This window comes from Artemia franciscana, chromosome 5 (assembly GCF_032884065.1).
Source record: "Artemia franciscana chromosome 5, ASM3288406v1, whole genome shotgun sequence".
NCBI lineage: Eukaryota > Metazoa > Arthropoda > Branchiopoda > Anostraca > Artemiidae > Artemia > Artemia franciscana.
In genome coordinates, this window is record NC_088867.1 from 27,537,313 (window position 1) to 27,561,778 (window position 24,466).

The window sequence follows — 24,466 nt, forward strand, 5'->3', positions numbered from 1 at the left end:
ATATCGTTCCCCCCCCCCCAAAGAATGAACTTAACAGCTTTTATGTCTATGACGTATACGACATTACAAAAGGAACATAGCGAAGTACAAATACCAACTGTTATTGGAAAAAAAAACCTTCAAAGTAATGACAAACAAAAATGAAGATGCAATCAGAATGCTTCAGTCAGCGAAAACTACAACAAGTCAAAAACAAAAGTGAAGAACAAAGAAATATCCGATTCGAAGATAACTGGCAGAAAAAATTAAAGCAAGTCAAAGCAAAAGGGAAGATCAAAGAAATACGCAGTTACAACACGTGCAACAACTAGGAGTAGAACGAATTAGAAATGAAAGGGAAGAACGAAGAGATATGCTGCTAAAATATATGCTACAGCGAGAAATCAGAAATAAGCCGTTGGAAGATAAGCGGCAGCAAGAATTACAAGCGACAGCGGGAAAACGGGTACAACTAGCCACAAATAACGATCTAAATAGGCCAGGCATCAAGAAGAGGGTCACGTCTGCGGTTAAAAGACAAGCCACAACGAGAATCCATATATAGAAGCCTGCCAGGTGCCGAGTTCCGTGGCCAGACGGCGAAGCCGCCGGGCTCCCGATACTATATATATATATATATATATATATATATATATATATATATATATATATATATATATATATATATATATATATATATATATATATATATATATATATATATATATATATATATATATATATATATATATATACTAGCTGTTGGGGTGGCGCTTCGTGCCACCCCAACACCTAGTTGGTGGGGGCGCTTCGCGCAAACCCCCCCCCCCCCAAGCCACCACCCCCCTCCCCCCCCCCACGCGTAAGTCGTTACGCGCCATATTAGTTACGCGCCATTGTAGTTGTGTCCCTGTGTCCCACCTGTGAATATTGATAGATATATATATATATATATATATTTTTAACTACGTAAAACTTGCGAATATACAACATTCTTGGCTGTCCCATTGTCTGTGCATATAAATAGATTGTCAGGTTTACCGACTCTTGAACATGCAAAATATAATTGTCCATGGGAAAAACAACCTGTATTCAGATCTATACCTCATTATTCTAATGATTGCCCTTGAGCTTTGTTGATGGTGATTGCTAATCGAACATTCCCTGTGTCCCCGTCGTCATTTATATATCCCCCTGTGACCCCCGGCGTCCCCGTTGTAGTTGTTTCCCTATGTCCCGGTCGTCATTTGTGTCCCGGAGTCCCAGTCTGTAATTTCTCTTTGAGTGTCGCGGTCGTCATTTATATTCCCTGTGTCCCGGTCGTCATTTTTGTCCCGGTCGTCATTTGTGTTCCGGTGTCCCGGTCTGTAATTTCTCTTTGAGTGTCCTGGTCGTCGTTTATATTCCCTGTGTCCCGGTCGTCATTTGTGTCCCGGTGCTTTGTTGATGGTGATTACTAATCGAACATTCCTTGTGTCCCGGTCGCTTTATCTTTGAGTGTCCCGGTCGTCATTTGTGTCCCGGTGTCCCAGTCTGTAATTTCTCTTTGAGTGTCGCGGCCGTCATTTATATTCCCTGTGTCCCTGTGTCCCGGTCGTCATTTGTGTCCCGGTGCTTTGTTGATGGTGATTGCTAATCGAACATTCCTTGTGTCCCGGTCGCTTTCTCTTTGAGTGTCCCGGTCGTCCTTTATATTCCCTACTAGCTGTTGGGGCGGCGCTTCGCGCAACCCCCCAAGCCCCCCCGCGCGCGCAAGTCGTTACACGCCATATTAGTTACGCGCCATTGTAGTTGTGTCCCTGTGTCCCACCTGTGAATATAGATATATATATATATATATATATATATATATATATATATATATATATATATATATATATATATATATATATATATATATATATATATATATATATATATATATATATATATATATATATATATATATATATATATATATATATATATATATATATGTTTTTAACTACGTAAAACTAGCTAATATACAACATTCTTCGCTGTCCCATTGTCTGTGCATATAAATAGATTGTCAGGTTTACCGACTCTTGAACATGCAACATATAATTGTCCATAGGAAAACAATCCGTATTCAGATCTATACCTCATGATTCTAATAATTGCCCTTGAGCTTTGTTGATGGTGATTGCTAATCGACCATTCCCTGTGTCGCCATCGTCATTTATATATCCCCCTGTGCCCCCTGGCGTCCCCGTTGTAGTTGTGTCCCTGTGTCTCGGTCGTCATTTATATTCCCTGTGTCCCGGTCGTCATTTGTGCCCCGGTGTCCCAGTCTGTAATTTCTCTTTGAGTGTCCCGGTCGTCATTTATATTCCTTTTGTTCCGATGTCCCGGTCGTCATTTGTGTCCCGGTGTCCCGGTCTGTATATACATTCGTTTTTGAATTGGTCTTTTTTTAGTTTTTACCTTTTTTTTTAGTTTTTTTTAGTTATACCTCATGATTCTAGTGATTGCCCTTGGGCTTTGTTGATGGTGATAGAGAAGCGAACATTCCCTGTGTCCCCGTCGTCATTTATATATCCCCCTGTGCCCCCTGGCGGCCCCGTTGTAGTTGTGTCCCTGTGTCCCGGTCGTCATTTATATTCCCTGTGTCCCGGTCGTCATTTGTGTCCCGGTGTCCCGGTCTGTATATACATTCGTTTTTGAATTGGTATATGATGAAATAAATTTTTGTGTTTTTCCCCTTTTTTTCTTTTTAGTTTTTTTTTGGTTTTTACTTTTTTTTTAGTTTTTTTAGTTTTTTAATTTTTTTTCTTTTTTCTTTTTAGTTTTTTTTGTAGTTTTTACCTTTTTAGTTTTTTATTTTTATTTTTTTTAGTTTTGTTTTTCTCCTTTATTTTTCAGTTTTTTTTTGCTTTTTTTATTTTTTTTCTTTTTTAATTTTTTTTAGTTTTTTTAGCTTTTTTAGTTTATTCATTTTTAGTTTTTTTTTCTTTTTAGTTTTTTTGTAGTTTTTACCTTTTTTTTTAGTTTTTTTTTACTTATGTCCTGGTCGTCATTTATATTCCCTGTGTCCCGGTCGTCATTTGTGTCCCGGTGCTCGACACACAGACAAATATATATATATATATATATATATATATATATATATATATATATATATATATATATATATATATATATATATATATATATATATATATATATATATATATATATATATATATATATATATATATATATATATATATATATATATATATATATAGTATCGTTCATCGTTGCTAGAATAGGCTTGAAAATTGATGTTAAGAAGACTAAGTCACTAAGGCTAGGAATAAGTGAAGATGAAAAGGTGACGTTGGGTAACGAAAAGATTGATCACGCTGGGAGCTTCACTTACCTTGGTAGTATTATTAGTAAAGACGGTGGGAGCAGTGAAGATGTTTAAAGTAGAATAGCTAAGGCTCAGGGTGTTTTTTCAGAGTTAAAAAAAGTTTGGGTGAATAGAAAGATAAGTCTGCAAACCAAAATTAGAATATTGGAAGCTACAGTGATGACAGTGGTCAAATATGGCCCTGAAGCATGGGCACTCCGAAAAGCAGATAAAAATTTAATAGATGTTTTCCAGAGAAATTGCCTATAGATTGTTCTGGGTACCCGGCTGAAAGACCGTATTTCCAACAGTATGTTGTACGAAAAATGTGGTTCAATCCCGCTTTCCAGGGCTACAATTAAAGAAAGGTTGAGATGGCTAGGCCACGTTCTGCGGATGAAGGATGACAGACTGACGAAGATTTTCCATTTTTGCCAATCGTCTGGGGCTACACGGAAAGCAGGTCGTCTTCGTCTGGGTTGGGAGGATGTCATAAATAAAGATTTAAAGGAAATGGGAACTTCCTGGGAGGGTGTAAAGTGGGAGGCCTTGAACAGATTAGGTTGGAGGAGGAGCGTGCGTAGCTGTGTTGGCCTCAAGCGGCTTGGTGCTGCAGTTAGTTATTAGTATATATATATATATATATATATATATATATATATATATATATATATATATATATATATATATGTATATGTATATATATATATATATATATATATATATATATATATATATATATATATATATATATATATGTATATATATATATATATATATATATATATATATAAATATATATATATATATATATATATATATATATATATATATGGATATATATGATTTTCTCGATCGAATACTTAATTGCTTCTTTAATGGACTTAACCAATTTAGCTTCTGGGCGATACAATTCTATTAAATTTTCAGTTCGTTGAATGTTAACACAATATGTCACTGCAAAAGAAACGCATGGTTTTGTCTTTTCTTTGTCTATTCAAGCATGACAATTTACTGAATTATTTTGACCACAAGTAACTGCTAATATAATAAATATAAAGTTTTTTTCGTATGATCAGACTTCATTTACGCACTGCAAATTCCGAGAAAAATTAAATAAATTAAATTGATAAACAAGTTTTGCTTTTTTGTGGTTTTCATTTCCTGCCTTGAATCTTTAAAAAGACTATTAAGCACACCAAAGAAAAATAAAATAAATACATTTTATTTGAATGCAATTCTGACATTTAACGGAGTCAGTTTTTTCTTTTGGTTTTACTAAAGAACGGTGCTTTATTTTAGCCTATGCACACACGACTGAAATTTGATATTCTCACTGCGTGAAATAAATAACACAAATTATACAAGACCACAAAAGGGGAGATACTCTAAAAAAGAAGAAACAAGAGCTAAAAGCTCACATGGCACTTGTGACGAGGTCGGAAGAGCCAAGAGCCAAAAGCTCATATGACATGAGTTCTAGCAAAATTCTAAGAATCAATAGATTGATTTAAAAGGATAATCAGAAGCTTAATGCCGGTCGGGATTTAAAATAAGACCTCTGAGACACAAGGTCCTTCTAAATATCAAAATTCATTAAGATCTGATCACCCACTCTTAAGTTAAAAAATACCTCATTTTTCTAATTTTTCCTCTCCCTTCAGCCCCCCAGATGGTCGAAATGGGGAAAACGACTTTATCAAGTCAATTTGGACAGGTCATCTGGGCTATCCCTGACACGCATACCAATTTTCATCATCCTAGCACGTCCAGAAGCACCGAACTCACCAAACCACTTGACCCCCCTAACTTCCCCAAAGATAGCGGGTCCATTCTGGTTACGTCGATCACGTATCTACGACATTAGCTTATTCTACCCACCAAGTTTCATCCCGATCTCTCCAGTCTAAGCGTTTTCCAAGATTTCCAGTTTTCCCCTCCAACTCTCCCAATGTCACCAGATATAGTCGGAATCTAAAATAAGAGCTCTGAGCCATGGGTTCCTAGTAAAAATCAAATTTCATTAAGATCCGGTCGCCCGTTCTGAAGTTAAAAATACCTCAGTTTTCCTAATTTTTACGAATTACCCCCCCCCCCCCCAAATACCCCAAAGAGAGCGGAATCAGTCTGGTTATGTCAATCACGTTTCTAAGGCTTGTGCTTATTCTTCCCACAAGTTTCATCCCGATCTCTCCACTCTAAGCTTTTCCAAGATTTCCGGTTTCTAAGATTTCTGTTTCCCCTATATCGTTTCTCCCTCTAAATCACCAGATATGGTCGGGATTCAAAATAAGAGCCCTGATACACGAGGTTCTCCTAAATATCAAATGTCATTAAGATCCGATCACCCATTAGTAAGGTAAAAATACCTTATTTGTTTTTCAATTATTCCTCTCCCTCCATTCCCCCAGATGGTCGAGTCGGGGAAACGACTGTTATCAAGTTAATTTGTGCAAATCCATGACACAACAACCAATTTTTATCGTCCTAGCACGTCCAGAAGCACCGAACTCGCCAAAGCACTAGAAATCCCCCAAGCCCTCGCAAAGAGAGCGGATTCGTTCCAATTATGTCAATCACGTATCTAGAACTTGAGCTTATTCTTCCCATCAAGTTTCATCCCGATTTCTCCACTCTAAGCGTTTTCCAAGATTTCCGGTTTCCAAGTTTTCTGTTTCCCCCTCCAACCCCCTATGTCCCCAGATCCGATTAGAATTGAAAATGGAGCATCTGAGACATAAGATCTTTCTATATATCGAGATTCATTAACATCTGATCACCCATTCGTAAGATAAAGATACCTCAGTTTTCACATTTTCCAAGATTTTTGGGTTTCACCCTCTAACTCTTGCCAATGTCACCTGATCTGGTCGAAATTTAAGATAAGAGCTTTGAAGCACAAGATCCTTCTAAATATCAAGTTTCATTAAGATCTGATCACCCGCTCGTAATTTATAAATACCTCATTTTTTCTAATTTTTCCGAACTGCACCCCCTCAACTTCCCCAAAGAGAGCAGATCCGGTCTGATTATGTCTGTCACGTATCTTGGAATTATGCTTATTCTTCCCACCAAGTTTCATTCTCATCTCTCCACTCTAAGCGTTTTCCAGGATTTCCGGTTCCCCCAACTCCCCCAATGACACTGGTTTAAAATAAGAGATCTAAGTTAAGAGGTCCTTCTAGATATGAAATTTCATTAAGATCCGATCTCTCCTTCATAAGTTAAAAATACCTCATTTTTTCTAATATTTCAGAAATAGCCCTCCCCCAACTCCCTCCAAGAGAGCGGATATGTTCCAGTTATGTCAATAACGTATCTAGTACTTTTGCTTATTTTTCCCACCAAGTTTTATTCCGATCCCTCCACTCTAAGCGTTTTGCAAGATTTTAGGTTTCCCCCTTCCAACTCCCCCCAATGTCAGCGGATCCGGTCGAGATTTAACATAAGAGCTCTCAGGCACGATACCCTTCTAAATATCAAATTTCATTAAGATCCGATCTCCCATTCGTAAGTTAAAAATATTTCATTTTTCTAATTTTCCCGGAAAAACCGTCCCCCCACTCTCCCCTCCCAGATTAGAGAAACAACTGTTTCTAATTTAATATGGTCTGGTCCCTGATACTTTTGCCAAATTTCATCGTCCTAGCTTTTCTGGAAGTGCCTAAACTAGCAAAACCGGGACCGACAGACAGACCGATAGAATTCGCGATTGTTATGTGTCACTTGGTAAATACCAAGCGCCATAAAAAGAACACATTACAAAGGTAAAGAAAAAGTAAAGAAAAGAATAATACATACAAAACCAATTTACTTAAAAAAAAACGAAAAAGGGGGAATTTGATTAGATCCCAATAGGCTAAAGTAGATACATAATGGGTTAAATGATAATGTTTATGGTAATGAGAAGCAAAGAAGTAGTTAGCCTTGTCAACACTAACTGAAGTTCTAAAAAACTGAAGTTCAAAACAATAAACACATCAAAAAAATCTACTATTTATTCCAATTCCAAATGAAGAAATTACCATACGAAATATTTATATAATTATGGAAAATTGGAATGTATTGGTAGATGTTATGTATGGAACTCAATCCAATTTTCACTACTGATTGATATTTGTAATAAAAAAAAAAAAAAAAAACAGATTAAATAATTTAAATTTTCTCTGAAGTTTACCTTTCCTTGGACTCCACAGCTCTGCCAAAAACTGGACGTTCCGTCGATAAGTCTGTTGGCCCATGCTTCCCGAGAAGAGACTGTCAGATTTTTCACGCAAACTGTCCAGTCTGTAATAAGGCCAGTTGATTGCTGGCGAATTTTGGCACGGTTACGGTCTGGTCGTCTGTGTATAAATCCAGGCTTACGAACAAGCTTCTCTAATAAAAAAAAAATGAAAAGAGTAATCAATTCCTAGCATTCTATTATTGCCTTTGGTACTCTAAGGTTACCACTTGGGGAAAGAAATGGGTCGGGTCACTCAGAAAATGGTCCCTACTCTTTCCCAATGTGCGAGGGTATCAGGGAGAACCTTTCACATTTTTTAGGGGAGAATTTAAGGAAATAACTGAATCAAGCAAAGTTAAGCAAAAAATTGGTAGATTTAAGGAAATAGCTTTTGGGGGATTGCTATATTAACAGTAATAATTGATAAGAATACTATGGAAAATTGATTTTGGAGAGATTTGTAAACTTGGAAATTCCTGAACCAAATAAGTCTTTTCTTGTAGCTTTATGTTGGGTTGCATTTACATATTTAAGTGTTGGATATTAAATGATGTCACTATTTGGTCGATATTTTCTTTGTTTTGTTACTGCTTTGGTAAAAATAGATTACCGTTATTATTATAATTTACTTTTACTGAAGTAAATTAGAAGAGAAAAAAAATTGCTTTTTTACTTCTTGACTTGTAGGTCATGTATCCGCTAATAAAAAATATTTCTCCATGTGCATAGTTTAATTGGTTCTAGCCCGCCCCCCCCCTCCTGCGGATTACCCCCTGGAAATTCCCTTTGCAGAAGCTTCCCCCGGCGGCATTTCCTCTCAAATATAAATTAAGTAGCCAAAGGGAAAGAGTGACACATAAAAAAAAGATATTTTTAAATTCATTTGAACAACATAGATTCGAACTCCAAGTCAGAACAAAGTAAATTTAATTCAATAATATGGACAAGTCAGAACTAAGAAAATTCAAGAGGGACAGAACCATATATTCTGCCTACATTTTGGAATATAGGTGGAAATTCCAAAATCCCTTCTTTTCTTCGTTCTTTTTATTTGTCTTAATTTCCCCTCGACAGCTCCATTGTACATGTGGGATAAATTTTCCGGAGGGTAATTATCCGCGAGGGAATTAGCCAGGGGGGAAATTTCGCGGGATGGAATTAACCAAGGGGAATTATCCCGGGGGGAATTATTCCCGTTGGAATTGTCTGGGGGATGTTGGATAAATCTCAGTAGGGGAGAGGGGGAAAAATCGGCCGGACACCAGTTTTATAAGGTTTACAAGTTTGGTTTTTATATTTGCCATTCTAAAATATTTGCCGAGTATTTTTTTTAAGAATATACTATAAATACTCAAAATTCAAGCTGAAAATCTTAAAGAGATAGGGATAGTGAGCAAAATTCAAAAAAAGGATGTGTAGCTTGCATTTTACAACTATGATATACTAGGAACCTGAGATGAGGGAGTAATTTTCCTGGAAGGGCACACAAATTTTGATTGAAATGGAGTAATCAAATCTAAACAATAAACGACAACACAAGAAATTCATCCAACATTCAAACATTACTGTTAAATCTAAATGTAAACAAACTAATTGTAATACACTTCCATAATTATTATTAACTAGACCCCCCTCCCCTCCCAAAATCGAATTTTTAGCAAAGAAGTAGCAAGATATATTTCAGAGATCAGGGAACAATTTACGGTGTAAGTACCTTGGGAAACAGAATGAGAGAATAATGATTTACAAAGACGCATACCCATTTTTTGACCTGTGTACGAGAATGCTCAAATCCTCTGAAAACTTATTGGGCAAGAACGTAAGGCAATAAACTCTAGAAGTAAACGTCGAGACGCATCTTCTGCAAGAAAGTGCCCATGTCCACTTGAACTTTGATAATCTTGTAACTACACTAAGGCAAACATACTCCAAGCGATTTTAGACCACTTCGTTTTTTTCAAGAGATAACAGCAGACACAAAATTCTAAAAATGGGGGTTCTTCAAACTATGAGACTTTGAAGACTGCTAGCAAATAGGCTGCAAAGGTCAGCAGTCACAAAAACATTTTTGATTAAAGTTTCTCTGCGTACAGGGGCCTGTTGAAGAAATTTCAAGCAATTCTTGGTGCTTTGGATCTTTCGGTCACTTCACTGGCAATCCACTAAACAGGTTACCAATCCCATTTAATGATTCCCAGGCAAATCAATCTCATTTTTAAAAAGTTCCTTATTTCTCCTGCCATCTATTTTTTCGACAGCTTCTCTCCCTTTTACTTTCTGCCAATCCTATTTTTCACTGATCCCACTGGAAAATTGCAGAGCATGCAAACATGTCCAACAATGAAGACAAAACAAAAAAAGAAAAAAAAATGTTAAAGAAAAAAGTCTGGTTGATTCAGTCGTGACGTCAATTTTTTTTCCATGATTGTTATAAATGACCTTAAACATATGTATTTAAACATACTTACTGTTCAGACAAAGTAAACATGATCATTTTCCTTTTAATAAAATGAAGGAAAAACAAATCTATGTTTAAGGGTGTCCACAAGATATGGGTTAGAATGACTTAAATCCCATAGACGACCAAAATCATGTATATTTTCATGATTCAAATGCCCACCCCGTTCAGATCGACATTTTGTAATAGTATTTTATGAACTTTAACCCCAAAACTGTGGCAGATTAAAAATCTTGATTGAATGTTAAAACTTCAGATAAAATTTGAACTGCAGTTCATTATTTTAATTCTTAAGCGGGAAAGCTAAAAACAATAAAACTATACAATCCTTCCCACCATTGACCTTTATTAACCTGGATCAATTAAAACACGAACAGAAATGAATAAAAATGGATATCTCCCCCCTCTCCAATAAAAAAGCCTAAAAGATAGATAACGAGCAACATTAAAATCCTTGTAAACTCATGCCTTGATAGAAAATTCATTGGCGAGTACATGATAAATAAAACACACTCTTCGAAATTTATATTGTGTTCAGGAAAATTCAAATAGCACACTGTCCATTAGGGAGCTTGAAGGGGTGGAAGTCCCGCTTTGACCAGCGGTCACGTCTTTTTTTTTGGCTATATTTCAAATTTTAATTTTGGTTCGTTTTGCTTTTCACTATTCATAGTAATTTCGATTTTTTTGAAGTTTGACTGACTAAATACCTTTATTTCTGTTTCTTTTGGTTCTCCATACAGCTCTTAGTTTTTCTTTGAAAACCTATTTTTGAAAAAGGTTTCGAGCTATTACGCACCATTGTACCTCTAGCCAATTAGGTTGGGTTGGCAGGTTGGTTGACGCAATTTTACAACAACATCGTTATGCCAGCAGCTTCATCATCTTTCAATTCTAGCAATAGTCCGTAGTGATTGTAAAATATACTCCCCTTTACATAGTCGTGACGTATTTCAGTTTGTCTCTTTACTTTTTTAGCTTAATCAGTTGTATTAGAGCATTATGGTGCACATTATACACTAAAGGAACATAAAATGTACTGTATTAAAAATGCCGCAAATTGACTTCAATAGTTGGGCCGACAACTTACTTGTGACAGCGCTAGCATCTACAACACCTTCACCAGTGACTAGGGCTGATGACGAAAGACTTTCCCATTGATCAGAAGACGGTAAAACCTGAACCCGTTCTTCTATTGAAAGCTCACTATTTTCCCTTTGCCCTGCCAAAGAGGCTCTTTCGTTTCTTTGAGCTCTTTGTTCTCTTCTGGATCCTCCGGATCCTAAAATTTCCAAGTGGATATAGCGCACCCAATAAGTTCCACCTTTCCTTTGCCAAAGCACCTAAAAAAGGAAAGATAGCATAAAGCTAAGTAGAATGAAGCTGCAGCGTATGATTGTTCACACGCCCAATCGAAAAAAAATAGTCGCTTAAAAAAAAAGAAGAAAAAAAAAGATATTTAGACCCTGTTTTTCTGTAGAACCAAACGGTACCAGATAGTTCGCTAATTTTATTTGTTGTCTGTTTTTCATCTCTTCCTGGATTTTGAAAATCTGTCTCAACTTTTTATTCTTTATTTTTAGGCAGATTTCTCTGTGTTTTACCTGTGCGTTAGAGTGAGTTATATAAGGGTTATGTCAAAGAGGGTTGATTTAAACAAGGGCCATTTGAACAAGGGTTTTAGTCAATTGAAGTCGAGTTGTATGGGAAGTCAAATGAGGGTTCGGTTAAATGAGGTTGAGCTGCGCATGTGCTGAGCTGCACGGGGCACAGTTAAACGGAGTTTCAGTTGCGCCAAGCTACAGTCAAACAGGATTGAGTTACGCGTGGATTGAATTGCACAGGGGTCTAGTTGCACAAGGGTTCAGTTAAATAGGGTTGAGTTGCACGCGGATGCAATTAAAAAGTGATTTAGTTGCACGAGGATTCAGTTAAATGGGATTGATTTGCACGGTAGCTCAGTTTCATGGGTTCAGTCACACAAACTCCTTTTATACAACTTATAACGTTATTGCAACAGTGTCATGCTTTTTTTTTCTTTAAATGCATTTGAATATGACGCCATTCACATGAAAAATGTTTCGAAAAAATAAAAGCTCTAAAGTAAGTCAGCCGAAGGGTACACGTCCTGTCTATGACCCTAGTAAATACAGCCATGTCCCCCCTGTAAAGCACATGCCCAACGTTGGGAATCATGGAAACATACCAAAATGCCTCAAAATTTTCAACCCCGTCCCTACTTACCCAGAGTAATCCTCCCAGCCTTATAATTCCCTCATATTGTTTATTCCCAACTACTTGTCAACCCTTCCATCGTATTTCAAACGCCCAAAGGTATTTTCTTTAAATCTTTCAACGACACTTACGCATCAAATAAAGCACACTGTTATTCACAGACCCACACAACCATTGGGAGTGAGTAAGTACCTTCTGCTTTTCTAATATTCCCAAATATATTCTTCTTTCTTGTAAAAGCAGCACTTTAGTGAATAACCCAATTACATTTTTAATTTATCTAACCTGAGCTGAAAATTAAGACTTACCTGAACGTTAAGATCATGAAGCCCATCTCTATCTAATTTCGTTACTTTACCAACGTCATCTTCTTGCACTTCTTCATAAGAACGACAACATCGTACCAACATTCCAGGTTTAATAACACTCCTAACATATACAGCATATTCATCGTTACTTGAGAAATCCGCTCGTTTTCTGTAAAGTGTCACATCATCTTCGTCTTCTGACGCTGATTCGTTAATATCATACTCATCTGAACTGGCTGTTTCAGAATTAAAATTATCATCAGTACCAGATTCAGAGACTACATCATCGTTATGCTCCAAAATCCAGCCAACAATGGACTCAATGCTTGGTATTGAATCGGGTTGACGACCACCTATATTGGAGAAAAAGAATATAGGCTGCTGCAGGAAAACTTGAAATGTACATATATATTTGCATTAAAAATTCAGAACAACAACAAAGAAGCTTTTTTCACAAAAGAAAAATTTCGGAAATAAAAAAAAAAAGAAATAAGGGGGGAGAATACACATGTTAGATTACTTTATGTCTATATTTTATATATGTCTATATTTTATATCTATGTAAAATATTACTTCATTTTATGTTATCTTTACCAAAGCATCAACATACAATTCCTCAGAATTGAACTCATCGTGGGTAAAAACCGCTTAACTCTTTAGGTTTTATTCATTGGTGTAAGAATTAAAGATAAGATTACTGGGAAGTATTTATAAGAAATTCTGGCTCCACTAAGAGAGTCGACCAACACAAAATACCTGGAATACCCACATTGAGTGTAATTGGGTACATTCATTTAAAAAAGAAAGACATATGTTACTATGTCTCTCTTTGATCATCTGAAACCACTCGCTGTAAAGTATTAATATGTAATCAGTACCATCAACAGACAAGTTATCCGGTCTTTTTTTTCGAATTTAGGAAGATTTTCAAAAGAGCACATCAGACAGCCTCTTCGTCCCCAGAAATTCTATCTCCCCCGCAGGGCTTGTGGAATAGAAAGTGATAGCAAAGAATGGAAGTGACTCGTAAGTTAACAATACGACTAATGATATACTTTTGTATGATTAAATACATACAAACAGAAATACCAAAGGAATAAAAAATAATTCCGTTTAAACCTTCTTAAGGTTTGTTTCCTGTCAAAGTTTCTGGTATATTTTTTATTTTGCAGTCCTACGGTTTAAGGTTCTAAAGTAAGATGACTTTCACTCTACGAGCAACGATATATGTTTACTGATCCTGGATTTCAATTATTTTAGGTTTAAACTTTCTTAAGGTTTGTTTCCTGTCCAAGTTTCTGGTATATTATTTATTTTGCAGTCCTACGGTTTAAGGTTTTAAAATAATATGACTTCTACTCTACGAGCAATGATATATATTTACTGATCCTGGATTTCAATTATTTTTAAGTTTAAGCTTTCTTAAGGTTTGTTTCCTGTCCAAGTTTATGGTATATTATTTATTTTGCAGTCCTACGGTTTAAGGTTCTAAAGTAAGATGACTTTCATTCTAAGAGCAGCGATATATGTTTACTGATCCTGGATTTTAATTATTATAAAGCTTTTCAAGCGTTTTTTTTTGCGTTGGATTTCAGAATTTTCTGTCACAAGCTCATATACAATGACATTTTCATAGACTGAGCTATGAAAATGTGAAAAACTTAAACTGAGCTGTCAAAACATAAAAGACAAAGCTTGCTTAATCTTAACTACAGAGACTAAACATAATTTAAGTTGCATTACGGAAAAAACAGTAATCTTGAGAGATTGTGTTAACAAAATTGTGTTACCGCCCTTTATTCTATATATTTCCCCACTTTGGGAGTTATCAAAGTTACGCAAAAACGAAAGCTGCCCCTCCAAAACTACCAGTCGGCAAAATTTTTGTTACGTTTACCCTTGTAGTTTTCAAATAGTTATGTTACGTTACGGAATAAAAGACCCTACAACTAAAATTGGCAAGATAGAAGCAAGAACTTGCCACCGAAGCATGCAGTTCTTTGCTGACTCACCTTTAACTCGTCTTGTAGTGTAACAGTAAGTTAGTGTAAGTATTTTCAACTTGTAGATGCATGGATCTTTTTTTTTCCTTTTTTTTTTTGTTTAATTCGCTTATTTGTCTCCATTGCTGCAAAGCAGGTAGAAAATAAATTATTATTATTGTAAGATTACCACCAATTAGTGATGTTTGCACATGTTTTAGAATATTTAGTTTCAAAGGTGACAAACAACGGTAGAACGGCAAAAAATTAAGGCGAAACAGAGACAAGAAAGAACAGAAAAAAGCTATGATAAAATGTCGGTATTTGGAAACCTACCTAACATTTTTACAGCACGTTCAACAGGTCTTCTTTCAAAACCCATCTCGATCAGTTGCTGTACCGTAGCCGAAGGAACTACTTCACCCTTTTCCTTATTTCTACAAGATTTATTTGTCCGTTCTAGTGGAGAATGTACTACATTACGGTCATTGCGAAATTCATTAAAAGAAGCAAAATTAGTTCCAGGTGACAATGCACCGCTTGTCGGTGTTGGAGTTACTGAAGCCTCAGATAGAGGTCTATCTGTCTTGGAAGACTTATGGCATTGAGTTAGGTGTTGACTTAACACCAATGCAGCTAGCTCAAGTTCTTCAACGGTGTAAGTGGCTTTGACTGGTGATGGCGAAGCAGCTTTTGATAAAACTTTTTGTAAAAGCATTTCCTCCAAGGGAGGTGCCTCACACTGAGCAACTTCTTGCAATATTTGACTTGATTCTGGCTTAGGGAGTTTTTCCGTTTGCTCATCAGAAACAGGAGATTTTCCATTTGAGTCAACTCTAGGTAGACCAAGCACATGTAATGTAGATGGGTCTTGTGGAGGTAAGACTTTATGAAGTGTCTTAATTTTTTCAAACAAAATAGCTTGCAGTCGACATCGATTCAGCATAAGCTCTTTGAAGGTTCGAAGACTTGCAAGAATACACAGTTGTTCTGTTAGCTTCATATCATCAACGCGTGAATTATCTGAAAAATGAAAATCCAATGGATTCTATCAATGAAGACAATAACTAATTTATTCAATTGAAAACACAAAAGAAAAAAAATCTATGACCTGGAGACAAGCCCTATCTGAGGGAGAGGGGACAGGAGGTTTGAACCCCCATCCCCGAAATATTTGTCCGACTCGTAAAAACATTAAAAAAATAAATATAAATAAAATTTAGCGTCTTTTTTTTTAAGTTTTTTGTTACCAACCCCCCCCCCCGCCCCAAAGAAAAAGTTCTGGATACAACCCTGCCCGGAGACTATTCTCAGGATCAAAAAAGTTCTAACAAGCCGTAAATAAGCCACAAATGTACTCTTGTAAAACACGAACCATACACAATTATTTAAAAGAATGGCAATGAAATTTGTTTAGGTGATAATTTGGGCTAAAACTCCTTCATGTCTTGCCTTTTAATTTTGTGCTTTTTCATAGAGAAATTCTATGATCGATCAATTACTTTCCTATTTATTAATGTTCAGAAACTTCTCTAAGACAATATTCATACTATTATTCTTTTTGATCCTTGATAAAATACTATAATCTCCTTCTAGGGCAAGCATTTTAGTAAAAGCTAAGGTTTTATGAACTGCAAATCAGCGTCATTTTGATCAGTTGTACATAGAAATTTCTTTTTCTGTGGTCAGCATTATGTGTAATTTGGTAAGTGGTTAAGAGCACCGTGTTCTTTGAACGTGTAAGTTGTTATCTTCTCCTAACTTAATTCCAAGCTGACTCGGTTAAATTGTATTAGTTCTTTCAATACTTAAATTCAACTAATACAACTTTGGTTAGTATTAACTAACGCAATAGCTTAACAGTAACTAACGTAGTAACTTAACAATAACTAACGGTTGTAATAACTAATAAAAATACAGCGTATTTGTCAGCGAAATCTTGACATGTCACAGCTGTTGTTTTGTATTTCATTGCAAAGGTAAGAAGTTTTTCAGAGCCATTATAGTATACTAATTAATCATAACACTAACAAGTTTGATTTGAATACAAATTCAACCAGTCTCTAATACAAAGCAAATCAAACAATTCGCGGTAACGAACTGTAAGCAAGGAGAGACACGGCTCAATAGTAACCGAAAATCTAAAAACGGAATTTCGATATCAGTAAATATATCAAAATAATTGACTTATTATGAGGATTCCAGATATGTAAGATTTTTTAAGTTTAGTGTTAACCATCAAAAGCCACAAGCCTGAGAAAATTTGTTTGAGTTTTGAAAAAGGGGTGAAACAACCTTAAAAAGTCAAAGATCATAATAATCATAATAAAAATCGCACCATCAGATTCAGCTTTGTATCAGAGAACCCTACAGGAGAGGTTTTAAGCTTCCGTGTGCAACAAATGTAGTATTTTGTATTTTTTGCCAGAAGAAAGATCATGGGTGCCTGTTCATTTGTCTTTGTTCATTCTTTCCCAGGGGTGATCGTATCAAACTGATGGTTCTTAAATATTGGCAGAAGACCCATTCGAGCAAAAACATTGTTAGTGCTCACCTTAAGTGACCAAAAAGATTAGAAGGCAAATAGTCCCCCTCCAACGCCAATTTTCCCTAAAGTCGTCTAATCAAAATTTCGAGATAGCTATTTTGTTAAGCATAGTTCAAACATCTAATAATTATGCCTTTAGGGATAACATGACCCGTCGACAGTCTCTGGGAAAGGGTTGTAGTTGTGAGATTTGCCCATTGTTTACGTATAGTCTTGGTTATTGAGAAGCGTACAGACCCTTTCCAGAGGGGGGGATTCTCACCCTCCCACCTAGCTCTTTCCCCAATACCCCGCTATTTATGCTAAAGTTTGACTTTTTGTCCCAATTCTTTAAGAGCGAGATTAAAAACTTTAGCGTGCAGTGAGGTATTGAGGAGGGGTAAACCCCCTAATATACGGAATAATTTCTGTTCGTTTCGAGTTTTAATGTTTCTCCTTACTTTCAGTTGAAAAAAACTTTTTATTTATTTAGTCTTTCTATAAATGGTATGTTAGTCTAAATCAGCGCGGATAGTACATATATAGACAGAAATAAAGCTGCTGGCATGCTTGAATTAAATCTAAATTTCTTACTACCATATATACTTTAACTTATCATTTACGGTTTAAGCTCAATTCATCACTTTCTTTTGTATTTCATGCTGGTTACCAAGCCAAAATATTCCTAAAAAAGGAGCAATCTTCATCTTTACATAATAGCTAAATTGTAGTATTGAGAGGGCAATACCTTTTTTGAGGTCTGGCCTTCCCTATCGGGAGCAAAAGTATGGAAGCTACAAAAAACGAAATATGAACACATAAAATTAGGCTTAATAATGGCTATAAAATTTTTCTCCCAATGGTATTGCTACTTTATTAGTTTAGGTTAAGCAAAAATAAAATAAAACCAACAAAACTAGTTTCAAAAATGGATAAACTTAAAAACTAATAATTGATGAAAATATATATTTGATATGAATCAATTATGGCACTGAACTAAAGCCAGTGATCTGTTGAAGTTCTTACCAGTTTGCCATTATTATTTTCACATTACCAGTTAACCTACGAGAACCTTAAAAATAGAGTAGGTAATGCAAACTCATCTGTCCAGATTCATGCGATATGATTGCATCTAAACCCATAAAAAGAACTTGGAAACGGATCAGTGAGTTCATTTTGTCAAATGCATTCCAGAAATCATTATCATATTTTTTTATTCCGAGTTTTGTTTTATGATTTAGTTTGTTTTAAGAATCAAATTAGTGACATAACCAGAATTATATTTTATGTTAGCTTAAAAAAAAATGCGCTTGACAAAATTAATTGAATTACAATAAAAAACACCCCTAAGAACACAAAACAATTAATTGATTCTGTAATATTCTAGTTTTTTTTTTAAATCAATTTATAAGAATGGTCAGAAATGATCCGGCTCAACTATCTACGAGGTTTGCCAAATAATATGAAGCTAAAAGACATCAAGCACAAGGTAACATTTTAAAAAGTATTTGGGTCAGATTAAGTGTCTTTTTAGCTTGAAATTATAGTTTTTAATTTCTTCTAGACTGTCAAAGCTAAACTTTTGGGTAATCAGACTAGGGCCAAAAAAAGAGCAGGAAATCCTCGAGGGGATGAGAAGACGTTACAAAAACAATATTTATCTTTGTACAGTAAGGAATTGCATGTAGCACTGTTCTAAATAAACTAGATAAAGTCTATCTATCTTTTCACCCAAAGAGAGCATAATAAGGGAAATCCAATTCAGGCGAGGGATTGTCTTTTTACCTTTCTCAGTTACATCCCGTTTCGTGCAATGACAGCTTTCAAGTTGATCTAAAGATCGAGATATGATGGTTGCAAGCGCCGTTTTCGATTCTTCATCTTTTGGTAGTAAACTTAATTGAAGAGGCCTGCTTGGCAATGAAGATATCGAGCCAATTTGCTCTTTAATCAATTGGAATGTTTCTTCAGACTGTATAACAACGCGTCCATGTTTCCGGAACTGTATAATTGTTCCTAAAAAAAAGCACCTCAGCCCTATGAGAAACTTGAAAGTTTTATAGGATTTAATAATTTTTTCTCATGATTTGTGTTCATAGAGAGAAAAAGCGTTTGAGAACAAAGCGCATGGGACTATATAAAGAAGGGTTGGATATTTTAAAGGTTTTTAGTCTAGAAAATTTTATATCGTCTAGATATAAATAGAAAATTATATCGTATATATAGAAAATTTTATCATCTAGAAAAGCCACAACTTCACGGGTTTTATGTTGCCCCCCTAGGGTTGGAAGCTTGGGTCTTTGGCCCTCGCATGACTAGTGTTGATGATATGGAATTTTTCTGACATTCACAGAAGGTCTGAGGGCCAGAAATGTTCGAGACTTTTACGGCCTACAGTTATTCCCGACTTTCCAATAATAGGCTATTGAAAAATTTCGCCTTTCTAGCTTGAACAGTCAAGTTGTATATATATATATATATATATATATATATATATATATATATATATATATATATATATATATATATATATATATATATATATATATATATATATATATATATATATATATATATATATATATATATATATATATATATATATATATATATATATAAAGTATTAATTATTATTAATTATTTATATAATTTAAAGTATTAATTATAATTAATACATCATGTAATTTTTTCGTTTCTCAGTTTTTTCCCCCTTTTGAATAAAATTGTTTGATTCTTATAGCCCATAGTCATATGCATTGTTCCATGATTATTTGCAATAATGTCGCTCTCTGCTTAAACAGGATAGCTACTTATTCAATGTATATAGAGAAACAGGTATAAATGCGATAGCAGACTAATGAGATTTGATTCTATAGATGAATTGTATAATGAATCGTTATAGCCAAAAGCGAAATAAATAAAATTTCTTCGACATAAACATTCTAGCTCTAGAGCTAACTTCAAGTGCAAAATCTGAATCACTGTAGAGAGGTAAAAGCTATTCATGAATAATTACAATGGTAGTAGACCCAAACATAACATCAGAGGATAAATACATGTGCAATACCAAATATTTCAGCGCATAAGGATTTTGTTTGAGAATGCAATTGTTGTTATTTTATACAATCAAGGAAAACGTAACAAAAGGCTACGTCTGAAAAAGCAGCGACATCATTTTTACATTAAAGATAAGCGCCCTTAACCTTTAAACGAATTTGCAATAAAATGAAAGAAAAGATAAAATACGAATAATCAACTGAAAACATTAACAAAAGAACCCAGAAGACAGTTCACAATTAAGCACATATGGAAAATTCGTTTTGGAGAAGGTTGGAACGAAGTTTAGGGCAGAAGAGGAGAGAGAATTAGAAAAATAGATAAGACAGATAAACGATATGGACACTATAAAAAAAAAACAAGAGGAAAAATTCGGGAAAATCTCGATACTTGGGGGAGGGTGAACAGGCGTGAGGGACCCTTATTTGTCTGCTTTCTCTTTAAATCCTTACTTTAAAATAATTTCTGGATATACTATTATATAAACAAAGAAAAAAAAGAAACCTCTTTTATTAGTCATTGCAACCATAACACGCAACTATGACTGAAATAATGTAGCATGAGCTTATATTTTTACTATTCTTTCTTTCTTAACGAGTATTACAAGACGTTTTTCATCCAAATTATTCATTTTTCTAACTGTGTTTCAGGTAAAAAAAACCACTTTGGTTTCGGCGTTTTTTTTTTTTTTTTTTTTTTTTTTTTTTTTTTTTTTTTTTTTTTTTTTTTTTTTTTTTTTTTTTTTTTTTTTTTTTTTTTTTTTTATGCAACCGATTTCAATTTACAGGGAAGAAGTAGCGCAGGTGTGACTTCTACGTTTTTCTTAAAGAGGTGCGTGGCCCTCAGCCCAGACCAATGAATATGAAAATGAATTTTGGAAAGCTCTGTAAACTAGTGTGCGTGTATTTCAACCAATTTAACACAACCCTCTTCCAACTTAGCCCTCGTTCAATGCAACCCCCTTTCAAATCAATCCACGTTTAAATCTGCCCGCGTTTATCTCGACCTCTATTTAACTCAGCCCCCATCAAACTGAACTCCATTGAACTCAAACCTCATGAAATTCAACCCTAATTTAACTAACCCGTACTTAACTCAACCCCTGTTTAACTCAACGCTCATTCAAATTAGCTATGAATAAGTTTGAACAAGCACTATTCAAAAGCTCAAAACTTACTTCTCGCTTCATTCACAGTTATATATCACCTACATTGCAATGCCCCTATCTTAAGGTCAGATCTGTTGTTTTAAAAGTTTTACAGGGTTAAAGCTTTAAGTGGGATTAAGGTTTTTAAGGTTTTTGAGGTAAATATGTGGCGGTAAGTTTGTAAAAGTTTAAGTACATTCGCTAGCCGGAAAACTAGACCTACGTTGCCTGAGCAACGTGAAGTATTGCGGCAACCTTTGTCCGGCTTCGCCGAACAAAGTGTAGCGAAAGCAAAACTTTGGTTTTGTTTCTTTGCTATCGGTTAAACGCTGAAGTTGTCAGCCTATCGAAGCTTTTAAAACGTTATGTTCAAAGAAGAACGCGATCAGTAATCACATGATCAAAGGCTATTCCTCAGCGTTGAAAAAACAACAATAACAAAATAATATCGAAAGAAGGGACTAAATTGACTTTGCAGCCAGTTGAACTTTATCCTTTTCAATCGTAGACATCGTGACGGATCAAGATTTGAAACAATATCTTATATAATCTAGATGGTATTATAAAGCTATCCATAACTTTTCAAGATCAAAATACCATAGATGACACTCTATTAATTATTACGAAACTGCCTCGTTTTACGTTATCGTTTGTACCCGTTGCGTAAACACTTAATTCAAGGTTACAGTGAGTATGGGTAGGCTATTCCAGTGGTAAGACATGCAGGGGACGTGTAAGTAATAATCGTCTGTTAGGCAACAATCATCTTCAGTGAAGAGGGGTTTGTAACTTTTGCTAGTTGTTGTAGCCTACCCAAACTCACTGTAACCTAGAATTAAGTGTTTACGCAACGGGTACAAACGATAACGTAAAACAATGAAAGCACTGAGGGGTTTGTAACTTTCGCTAATTGGTGTACCCATACTCACTGTAACATAGAATTAAGTGTTTGCACAACGGGTACAAACGATAACGTGAAACAATGAGGCAGTTTCGTAATAATTAATAGAGTTTCATCTATGGTATTTTGATCCTGAAAAGTTACGGATAGCTTTATAATACCAACTAGATTATATAAGTTATTGTTCCAAGTCTTGATCCGTCACGATCTCTACGATTAAAAAGGATAAAGTTCAACTTTATCCTTTTCTTTTTTTCATTCTTTCTATTCTTTTGTTTCAATCTGTATCATTTGGTGCGACGAACTACCTGTTGATGAGAAATAAATACAAAAATAATACTAACCAATGAAATTTTGTATGCAGCCTAGGGCTATATCCAGGCATTAATGGGACAAGGGCAGTTACACAATTGTAACGATAGCAATTATTACATTCGGAAACAGCAATAAATGGCGAATCGAAGTTGCAGTCATTGCTGAAATGAAACTCAAGTGCATAAAATGTTTGCTAATTTAAAATATACGAGACAAAAGGATAAACTGTTTTTGTTTTACAGAATGGGGGGGGGGGTATTTTGCATTGCATTAGCATAAAAAAAAACCAAAAAAACCCAACGAATACAAACAATTTCATCCAAATCAACTTTTATCATTCCGAAGAAACGGATTGAGCTACATTTTCTAGTTAGATTGTTAATTTAAGAAAGTTCGAGCTGAATGGGGTTGATTAGAGTGGGGGTTGATTTGCATGAGGGTTGGATTCAATGGGGCTGGGCAAAGTGGATGTTGAATTAAACGAGGGTCGTATTGCATTGGGATTGAGTTACACGGGGTTGCATTAAGCAAAGGTTAAGTGGACCAAGAGTTGTAAGTATAACAGTTCCAAATAGGGATGAAACCTTTTAATCGACAGTGAACAGACATAATATTTTTAACTGGGTGTTTCGAACACATATACAGTGTTCATCATCAGCAGTAAAACTATAAGACATCAATAAAAACCATTAAAATTTATACCCAATAAACTAATTACCTAGCAAATCTCCTTGACCTTTTCGGTTCCGGTTCATTAGATTTATCTGACATATTACTGTTATACTTTCGTCAAGAAAAGGCAGTGTGGTCTTCAAAGTTACCTACACCGAGAGTTGTGTTAAGTGGGTTGAGTTAAACGAGGGTTCAGTTACATGGGAATCACGTAAAATTCCTGTGTGGAACCAAAAAAGAAGGCTTGTCCTTGAGCTACATCGTGTGAGCTAGGCCAGCAAAAAGTTGACCTAGGGCTCCTAAACCCTCTCCCTTCTACAAACGTTTTTTCTTTCACAAAGTTAGGGGTATTGCACCGTGTTTGAATCACAATCACACACAGATTTAAGATTTATCTGTCCGACTGGGCGGCAGAAGGATACATGACCTCTCTAGCACTCCCTCTTACCCGACCACACCAGCCTTTTTAATAAAAAGTTGGGCGCTTAGAAAGACTGAGGAGGATTTATTAGATGTTTTCCAGAGGAATTGCCTATGAATAGTCTTGGGTGCCCGTTTGGCTGACCGTATTTCAAACAGTAAGCTGTGCGAAAAACGTGGTCCTATCCCACTTTCTGGGGCTACAATGTGAAAAAAGTTCATATACCTAGGACACATTTTGCGGATGAAGTATGACAGATTTCCGATGATTGACCTTTTTTTGCCATTCAACTAGGGCCGAAGGAAAAGCAGGTCATCCCCGAATTGGAAAGAAAAGATTTTGTAACATAGGACTTAAAGGAAATTGGAACTTCTTGTGAGGGGTTTAAGACTGGGATCTTTCAGTGTTTAGGGGGGGGGGGGCACGTTCTGAGGATGAAGAATGATAGATTACCAAAGATCGTCCTTTTCTGCCATTCAACTAGGGCCAAACAAAAAGCAGGCCATCCCAAGTTGGGCGGATAAGAGTTTGTAATATAGGATTTAAAGGAAATTGGAACTTCTTGTGAGGAGTTTAGAACGGAAGCTTTGAATATATAGGGAGACACGTTCTGAAGGTGAAGGATGATAGATTGCCAAAGATCACCCCTTTCGGCCATCCCTCTCTATGAGGTGAATAACCATCCAACACCCGCTCTCCTCACCAGCTTTTTATGAGACAAGTACCTTAGACCAGCGTGCAAAGGCTAGAGAAAGGGATCAAAACTTATAACTCTTAAAGCTTACATGGCTAGCATCTTGGGTCAGCAGCTGGCGGCTTTTTTGCCAGCTGACAACTACAGTTTTAGCCTAATTGATGGCAAACGGAAAACTAGAGTGGTGTGG

General features: G+C 35.6%; 1 protein-coding gene across 1 annotated transcript in view; it reads right to left on the reverse strand.

Annotated features, from left to right (window-relative positions):
* The window catches only part of LOC136027197 (probable E3 ubiquitin-protein ligase HERC2), a gene marked incomplete in the record, with an annotated part of 290,251 nt that overhangs the window by 134,745 nt on the left and 131,040 nt on the right, over positions 1-24,466 (reverse strand). The window contains 5 exon segments of the mRNA XM_065704213.1: positions 7,512-7,711; positions 11,108-11,360; positions 12,561-12,913; positions 14,879-15,565; positions 18,855-19,085. Coding sequence (XP_065560285.1) covers positions 7,512-7,711; positions 11,108-11,360; positions 12,561-12,913; positions 14,879-15,565; positions 18,855-19,085 — 1,724 coding nt within the window.